Below are 9,320 nucleotides of genomic sequence, written 5' to 3'. Positions count from 1 at the left end.
GTGCTCCAGCCCCTCTGATCATCTTAGTGGCCCTCCTCTGAACACTGCCAGTCTCACTAGAAAGAAAGTTCAATAATCTTTTCTCTCAGTTTTGGGTAAAATGCCAACTCATATGACTGCTGAACACTCCATAACTACAGTATTATCAGTACTTCTATCACTGCAGGCAATGGGCCATTACCGTACTGACCTCTCCTTCGTGTTAAGCATCTGTAGACTCAAAAGAGAATCAAAATCTAAGAAGGTGTAGCTATTTTTAAAAGACTAAACATTAAAGACTGTGTATTTCCTCAAATTTATTTTGTAACTGTATTTTTCTGGAACATATTAAAATAGAAAAAAATGCTCATCTGATTCATCATACAAAGAAAATACCAACGTAGTAATAAAATACAGAAAATATTTATGAAAGCACCAAAACATTAAAATATTCATATTGGCAAAGACTGTAAGAATATATTTCTCACAATTTTACAGTAAAGTGCTATTCAATCCACTCAAATTAAGGAATCAGCAATTTAACAGCATGGCTAGTAATTATTATCTGGAAGTTATAAATCACTTTGTTACTTTTCTCAATAAGACAACAACCCATTTTGTTGGAAGCAAAGCATCTGAATTTTGTGCACACGAAAATAACTTAAACATTCAACAGTTAACAGTGAACAATGTAAGCTGTGAATTCATTCAGAAAAAAATATTGAGAAGGAAAATGTACAGAAATTAGATAAATGAAAAATTAAGGAACTCAGACTATGGTAAAATAAGGTATAAGTTATGAAAGGACAGAAGACCATGCACCAATTCTGACAATTTGCCTTTTACACAGTTGTTTTTAGTAATCACTTTGAACCACTCCTGCTTTATTAGATGATCAGTTTATTAACACATTTTCTAAACTGTCCTTTTCCATTCCCTAGAAATGATACTACAACTACAGCGAACTGGAGAGATACCATCACCAAAAAGACAGAAGCAGATTATGACCTTTACTTTTCCCCAGTAATCTCGTATTATCTATTGAAATCAACAAACCAAAGCTAAATCTACTACAACGCTAAATTGTAGCAAAAATTAATTTCAGTAAACAAATTAGACATCATCTACAGTTAAAAAATCAAATTTATGAAAGATACCATCAGTCTCCTTTACGGTGTTTAGCATTTTAATGTACATATTTACAGCCACGAATACAAAGAATTCTTGTTAGAACAAAGTAATGCTAGCTTCATAAACCATTTTTACAATATTTTCTGAGAAATGGTAGAAATAACACTTTCATATCACCTTCAGTAATACTTAATCTTCCTGGCTTGAAGTTGTTCATAAATTCATCTGTGATTTAAGCATATTGCACATTTCAGAGTCAGTCCTTGCACTATTTATTAGCCTTTTTAGGAACCGTAACTTGGTCATCAAAAGCCAACTGTCACTCTCCTCCTGCAATTTTATTAAGAGCTGCTTCCAAAAAAAAAAAACATAAAAAAAAATAAACAGGGAGGGAATAGGAACAGTGTCTCAGCATGACTATTTCATTACTATTTTTGGAATCAAGCCACGATTATTTTGCTGGTCAATATGGCTGTGCGTGTGTTATTTGGTAGAAAATGTTTGCAATATGCTTGCTTTCAGGAAAAGGAAAAATTAAAAAAAAAAATTAATTAAAGAAAGCAATGGCCCTGAAAATAATTACTAACAGATATCTTCCTTTATACCAGACTGTACATAGATTATACAAAAAATCTGCCCATGGTACATAATTTCTGTAGATTTTCCTGAAAGAACACGTGAAACTTCAGAATACATCAAGCAGATGCTTACATCTTCTGTAAGAGTAATTTTGAATGTAGGAATGAATATGATGAAAATAACTGAAATACTGTATTTAAAGTACTTGAGGAAAAAAGCAACTAAAGTTCTAAATTATGTTGTTGTATTTGGTTTTCTTCTTCCAATTCAGTAGTATTTGTTAAGTTGTATAGCGGAAATAAAACTGCCAGCTCTATCATCTCCTTCACACGCTGTTCCAAGTGTCTCCTCTCAGTAACTTGCTTTGTTGGTCACTTACTTCATTGTTCAGCAAACTCATCCGTTGCTGTGGGATCACAAACCTCATGTTGGCAGTTCCAGAATCTGAGTGCAATCATTTCCACTCCAGACAACCATGATAGGCAGCATCTTGAACGCAACGCGGTTCTTTTTAGCTTCTCTGGCTATATGCCAGGTAGAAGCAGAAGGCAACAATAGTAACTGATAATGATGATAAAACAACTGACAACTGCTGGAACCAAAGGCAGCGATCAATCTGCTCTTGAAGTCTTATATTAATTTGCAGTAAATGAGTTAGCTGAAAATAGAAAACATTTCAATAGTTTTAAATTACCACAAATGAAAGCACTTGCTAATGTAAAGCAATTTAGCCACAAAATTTTAAGCACATTAAAAATACAGCCTCTTAGTGATCCCTTTTCTATCACTACATACTTCAAGAGACTGTTCTACTAAAGAAGCGTAGAACTTTATTTATATTGCCTGTATCAAGCAGGTGACGTCTCCAGACTAGGAAGAAATAGATACTGTTCACATGTGATACGTGTCATAAAGCAAGATGAATGAAAAAAGTACACTGGAAGTACACTTTATTAAACTGTTAGCACTAAATAAAGTAAAATAACTAAATTCCTGTCACTGATTTACTTCTGAGCTCTAAGCTTTTCAAGCAGTCTAATTTACAAAGCATCAAGGACATCTAGTACAAAACAAATCTTTTTATCAAATTTTATATGCTTGTTCAAGATTTAGCACAAAGGAATACATTATTACCTGCATATGTAAATCTTCATTGGTTTTTGCTGGAATATTTAGCGCATTTTCTTTTAATGTCAGAGTAGAAGGCTTACTGCTTTCTATGACGTGACACCTGAGCCTGTTTAAATGATTAAAAAAAATATGCACAGTAAAAATCAAAAATTAAAATTAAATAGGGAAAGTAAACTGTCCAAATAACTGCTATTTATATGTCCTTTGCTATCTACTAATTTTATAAATAACTATTGTAATGACGGTCTGAAAAAGCTTCATCAATTATATGTTGAGAGCTTTTGATACAAAGGCAGATCAAAACGATCTGTAAGCACAGATAAAATATACCTTAACCATTTGAAATTTGTAATACAGGATTTACTCAATCAAATGCAACAAGAAATGCAACAAAGCATTAACAGCAAACAAAATCTAAAGGCTTCGTTTCCATTTTAAACCTTAGCAACCTTATTTTTCAAGTCCTCCACCTCTCTCACAGTTGAATATATGCAGGAACAGAGTTTCAAGCCACTATTAGAAATAGTGGAATTTTACACAGTTTATGAGATACAGTAGAATCTCCTCTGGTGAAATGAATACTTTTCCTAGAAATGTGCAGTGGTACTACTAGATGTGAACAAACATAAGAAAGTAAAAACCAATATAGGTATATACATGTATCTCTATATGTATAGACACACACACACACACAATTCACAGGTGCATTTTCACATTTTCACATCTATTCCCTTTTTTTTTTTTTTTTTTTGCTTAATTCTTGAGCAGTACAATAAAGCAACAACAAAAAGTAAAGCATGTGCAGACTACCATGCAAGGTGTCTTACATATTAAAAAACTCTTCATTTAAAACAGAAAGCCACAGTAATATACTTCAGTCAGCAAGCACACAACTGAGTTTGGAGAATCCTTTACTGACTATGATAATGAAGGTGACTAAGGACTATGACTATGAAAGTGCTATAAATCAGATAAATTACAATGGCTACAAAAAAACTATCAGCTGAAAACCCTATACTCACCTATGTTCCATCACTTTGGTCCTAGGGACTTCTTTCCAAAACTGAGTCAGTTCTGGTACACCTGATCCAGAAGACTGGTCCATTTCTGCAGCCATTATAAGGAAACGATCCTGCAGAGAAGCTGAAAAACCTGCCCTCAAAGAAAAAAAGTAAAAAGAAAAAAAAAAAAAAGGAAAGTGCTTGGATAAAATAATAGTATTACAAAGCACATGGAACACTTTTAAGCAAAAGCATTTTAAAATGAGAACTTTTGCAGAACCAACTTATTGGAACTAAAAATGATAAAATCATTCTTATGCTCAGCGGCTTTCATTATCATTTTTCTAAATTCCTTCAGTTTCCTTTTAATGGAATTTGTTTCACCTGAGCAATTCAATGGTAACCCACAACTTTACAAGAAATGTATCTTTTTAAGATAAGAAATGGACTCAGCTGCAGACAACACCTGCTTATGTCTATGTGGAGTAGTAAATCAGTATAGGCAGTTACTCAAATGCTGTATGACAGACGTGTTCTCTTATAAATGGTAACACTGTCATACAACAGTCAAGTGGACATTGGTTTCACCCAGCCTTACTACCCGCAATTTTTTCTATCTAGTCAGCCTTCATGTTATCATCCAGGCTTTCTAAAAAATTCTGCATAAGATTTTACTTACCACCATGAAGAGAGACTATTATGTCTAACGATGTGCCGGGTTCACAGCTGCTGTTACTGGGTTTAACTCTGTATTTTTCAGGAGCAGTCGTTCTTACCTAAATGCAAAAAAATAATAAGCAGGTATATAGTAAACACACAGATGATGACCTTTTCATAATCTAATTCTGTATTGACCAATAACACAGAAATCCTTAAAGACTGATTAAGACAGAGTGAAGCATATCTTTAAAATACCTTACTCTGTAGGAGTAATCACACTATTTCATTTTTTCCTCTCATCCACTTTCAAATGGAACACCTGACAAAATTCTGGAAAGTATGGAAACTTCAGTTACTTGTGTGTGAAGAGAACACAAAATATATGTTGGAAAACCAAACCAGGATGCAAGCCAATTCAGAATTTCTGAAGCAAACATAACTGCATTAATTCCTTTGGTAGTGACATTTGCAGACGCAGCTGCATCATTATGGAGCGTTACTAACTTATTCCCAGTCAAGATTTTAAAAGGCAAAAAGTTCTAAGGACATCCATCTCCAAAGCTCAGTGCTTTCTTGTTGATTGTTATAAGTACTATACTGCCACCAAAGAACCAACCATCTCTAAGAGCTCTTTTTCAGCCAATGCTCCAAAGATCTGTATTATTGATTGTTCTTTGGGGTGGCATACCACAGGAACAAATTCAGCCAAAATATTTCCTTGATCTGCTTTCAAACAAACCCCAACAGTGTTAAAAAAATTAAGCCCTTGGAAAGGAACTTAATAGTATTTCTTCCTCCTTATCAAAACTATGCAGAAGTTAAACATTTAATAAAGTAAACCAGATCATGCTTAATATATTTACCTTAAAAGCTACTACGTTTTTAGTGACATTTGTCAGAACTATCAAACACTTTTTCTCTCCAGTTTCTTTGGATCCAAAATATAGTTCTTCTGCAGGACTGGCAAAAAAAAATACAGAAAGGCTGGTTTATTCAAATTATCTTTATTAAATACGATATAAAAAAACCTCATCACCTCTACAGGGAAGTAAAATACATTCAACTTTTCAGCTATGGTTGCTGTAAACAGCTTTCCATTAAAAAAACGTGAAAAAGGCACAGAAATTTTGTACTGACGTTTACAGTTGACTCGTGACCACAAATGGACCTAGCAAAATCAGTTGAATTGACTACTGCCCTTGAATTCTTCTACCTCCATGAGCATGACAACTGGCAAAAGCAGGGATAGCCAGCAGATAGATACAGTCCCTTCAGCCCTGCATTTTACAATGCTATGTTAAGGGAAAACTTAATCAATTTCAATTCTATTATGAAAGGCCATAAGCTGTTACAGACAGGGAGCAATTTCCATCTCATAAGCCTGCCCTTGTTAATGGCCGTAGTGCACACATAAGAGGAGTAGGCAGGTATCTGTAAGTGGCAAACATTATAATCACTACTGCTAAATTCATTTGTGATTATGAGTCAGTCTTCACATACTTCTGAAGATGTGTAAATAAACCTAAGGTTTTGCTTATTTTAATATCTTATGCAATTAAGAGTCATGCAGAAAATCTTTTAAAACCACATCCAACTACTATAATTCATTTGGGATTATGGATTCAAATGAACACTGCAAGGCCTAAAGTAGGGCATGCTCATTTACAAGCTGACAGGAAGTTCAAGTAACAATGAAAAACTGCTTCCTTCATATATGCAGTGTAAGGACTATGCAAAGAACACCCATAGCATGTAGTAATATGGCATTGGATATTCTTTTTCAAAAAGAACTTACTTCTGCCTTCTTCTGCTCTTTGCCTCTTTCTTGAATACTAGTTTCATTTTTTATCTCTTCCTCAATCTCAATAACACCAATGCTTTATTCTCTCTCGTCTAAACACATCAGCATATTAGCCAAGAGAAATAATTCTTGGTGCTGGATGGCAATTCTGAACTCCTATGCTAGAACAAGAGTCCAACAGTGATTGCATGGGAGGAAGGTGCCTATGTTTTGCAGTATGCTAGACAGTCCACATGAAAACATTCTTGATAGGGAGGAAGGAACTGTGCTAAGCAAGGCAAAAATTGATGGGTGTGAAAAAGGCTAATAAGGTAACTAAGTACACCTCCTTCTCCTCTGAGATCTTTCATTCCCATTCACAAACTTTCAAATACTCAGCAACAATAGGGAAAAGGATTGTAGCTACAAGGAATTTCAGTGACATTAATGCTAAGCTACTGTTGGTGTGAACGTTAGAGAAAATGCAAGAGAAATCATCAATGGGATTGAAAAGCATAAACTAGTGCCAAACAGGCAAAAAGAGCCAGAAGAAAGGAATACTGTGCCACAGCCCCATGCTTCTTGCTGTTCCACAAGCTGTGGCAACCGACAAAAACAAACCCAAAGCAGAACACTTGAGAGCCAGCTCTGAAGGCTTACAGCCTGTCAAGTCAAGCAGTTACATAGTAAGGGATGGAGGTGATACTATAAGCGCCCAAGCCTTCTCACACTACCTTCTTTACTATCTGAGGTGTGAGGAGAATAAACAGTTCATATCATATTACAAAGTCTTGTCTATAAACACATTATGAGCTACTCTTCCGCTAAAAAGATGTGAGTAAACAGATGGGTTTTCTTTTGTCTTTTATTTGTTGTGGTTATTTTTTTGTTTTTTTTTTTTTAACCTTATCAAATACAGTAAGTTATTCATGAGAAAGGCCAATAAACGCCAGCCTTTCCTAGGAAGGCCTACAAGGCAAATGCAATAGTGATACTAACCAGAAAGAGAAAAGTTACTTGTGAGCATGACCATATGCGTGAGGCAAAGAGAAGAGCACGTTTGCTAGTTCTGCTTTGTGATTCAGCTCTAGTCATATATCAGGGCAAACAAGTGGCAGGCAGTGATAGGTAAGGAATATCAATGCAGGAGGTCCTCTGCAGAAGCAGTTAGGGACAAAAAGGCAACTGACTCTTACTGACTACATAGTACCAGCATTGCTGTTACTCAGTTTCTGCTTCTGTCCCCATGCCAAGACAACAATGCTGGCATCAGCAAACAAAAGCTAGCTCTACAGTGTTTATTCATGCCTCATGTGTGATATAGATACTTGTGAGCAGAAAATTGCTGGTTATTTGTTCGTTCAGTGCTCTGACAAAGAGGCCAGGGAAACTATAAGCAGGCTTTCACCTACAAAGTGATAGTATTAGCAAAGAGCAACAAGAGAACACATGCTTTCAAGAGTTTACTTGAGGAAAAAAAAAAAAAAAAAAAAAAGCAGGACCAAGGGGGATACCAGTATTTTTATTTTCCATGATAACAAGGCAGTCAACTATAAAGGTGCTAATATTCGTAACATTCATTCTTCTTGAGTTTACATAATCTGCAACACATCTATGTTTGTAGCAGGAAAGAAGTGTTTTTTTCTCTTAAACTTGTTTTTTTTTTTTTTTGTTTTTAATTTTTTTTTTTTTCTTTAAGTAGGTGGATGGATCTACTTCATTTGTCAGAAGGAAAGAAAACAAAAGTATTTCCTCTGAGTTCTCTTCATGAAAAATCTTAAGTAGATGCCCATGGATTTTATAAATCCCTTTAAGATAACAATTCCACAGTCTATGCCTTTGTACTGCCAACCAAGAAAGTAGAACTTCACATAGTTATTTATATGCAAAAAGCTAATTTTCATTTCAAACATATGAAAATTTGACATACAAACGTTTAGATGCTAATGAATATGTCATTATTCAAATCCATTCCAAATCTAATTCAGTGCAGCAGTTACAAAATTAGCTAAGGAATTATCTATAAATTAGCTATTTTCTTCATTCATTTAATGGCGAACTGTAAATGAAAATACAAGTTAAGATCTACATCATTTTCTAAACAAGCATCTTAACCTGAAAAGCAGTGAGAAAGGAGATTGTCTAATTGATTTTTCTTGAACTTTTGTGCTGAAAAAGAGATCAACTGCTAGACATTAAAATACTGCCATTTGAGATTGTAAGCAGGTGTGCAAGTTAGACAGCACTTCCCACATAAAGAATTGTACCCATTCAAATTGGTTCAAGGTACTGGCACAGGTGCCACCTTCAATCTTGCTTCAATAGTTTTTATCTTAACAGTGAAAGTTGTTTTCACAAAAATAGTTGATTTCATTGGTGTAAGAAATAGTGCCAAATTACCAATCATTCTTATTACAGATATACACTGATGACAGTTTTCCAATTTATCTATTCATATATATATATACACACACATACTTAAGTAGAAAAAAGCATGCCAATGGATACACAAAGATTCACTGAAAATGCATAAAAGCAGAAAAACATAAATAATTTGTATTTGTTAATAACTACTGCTGTTTTTAATAGCCTGGAAAAGTCTAGTTTATTTTAAAAACTAATTACTCAAGTGTCCAAGGCACATTGTTAAAAAGAAAATTATTATTACCTGATATGTAACAAAGGTCCTTTAAAAGTGGTTAGTGCTTTCTTTGCATTCTTTGGTTTGAACTCTGTTTTGTCATTTTCCTCTGACTTGGAAATTTGTTCTACAGAATTCATCTGAGTAAAAATGATGGTTATAATGATTAACTAGAAGTCTGGGTTACACACTACAGATTCATGCAGGTATTCTAAAGAACGTCAGGAGGAGGCTTATTTCAACAGTTTACATTCTACAGACAAAATTTACTATGTATTCATTGCTTGACAATTCTGGAAGCCCATCACATAAAAAAATGTATTGTAAGTCATGTTATATATTAAAAATGCCTTTTTTCTCCCCTTCCTGGATATTTTCCTGATGCCTGAGTTGGTCGTTTTTGTAGACACCAGATAAG

At 34.4% G+C, this 9,320-nt stretch overlaps 1 protein-coding gene across 3 annotated transcripts in view; it reads right to left on the bottom strand.

Annotated features, from left to right (window-relative positions):
- Nucleotides 1-283: 283 nt before the first annotated feature.
- MOSPD2 (motile sperm domain containing 2) overlaps nt 284-9,320 on the bottom strand; it is a 32,068-nt gene continuing 23,031 nt past the window's right edge. For all 3 annotated transcript variants that reach the window (XM_052703138.1, XM_052703139.1, XM_052703141.1), the window contains 6 exons: nt 8,930-9,042; nt 5,345-5,441; nt 4,501-4,597; nt 3,843-3,972; nt 2,824-2,926; nt 284-2,347 (listed from right to left, as the gene is read on the bottom strand). In XM_052703138.1, the coding sequence (XP_052559098.1) occupies nt 2,201-2,347; nt 2,824-2,926; nt 3,843-3,972; nt 4,501-4,597; nt 5,345-5,441; nt 8,930-9,042 (687 nt within the window). In that variant the 3' untranslated portion in view covers nt 284-2,200. The remainder of the gene's footprint in view (nt 2,348-2,823; nt 2,927-3,842; nt 3,973-4,500; nt 4,598-5,344; nt 5,442-8,929; nt 9,043-9,320) is intronic.

The sequence above is a fragment of the Tympanuchus pallidicinctus genome, unplaced genomic scaffold (assembly GCF_026119805.1).
Source record: "Tympanuchus pallidicinctus isolate F22 unplaced genomic scaffold, pur_lepc_1.0 scaffold49, whole genome shotgun sequence".
Lineage (NCBI taxonomy): Eukaryota > Metazoa > Chordata > Aves > Galliformes > Phasianidae > Tympanuchus > Tympanuchus pallidicinctus.
Note: the sequence above shows the minus strand (reverse complement) of the source record. Positions and strands in the feature narration are given on the sequence as shown.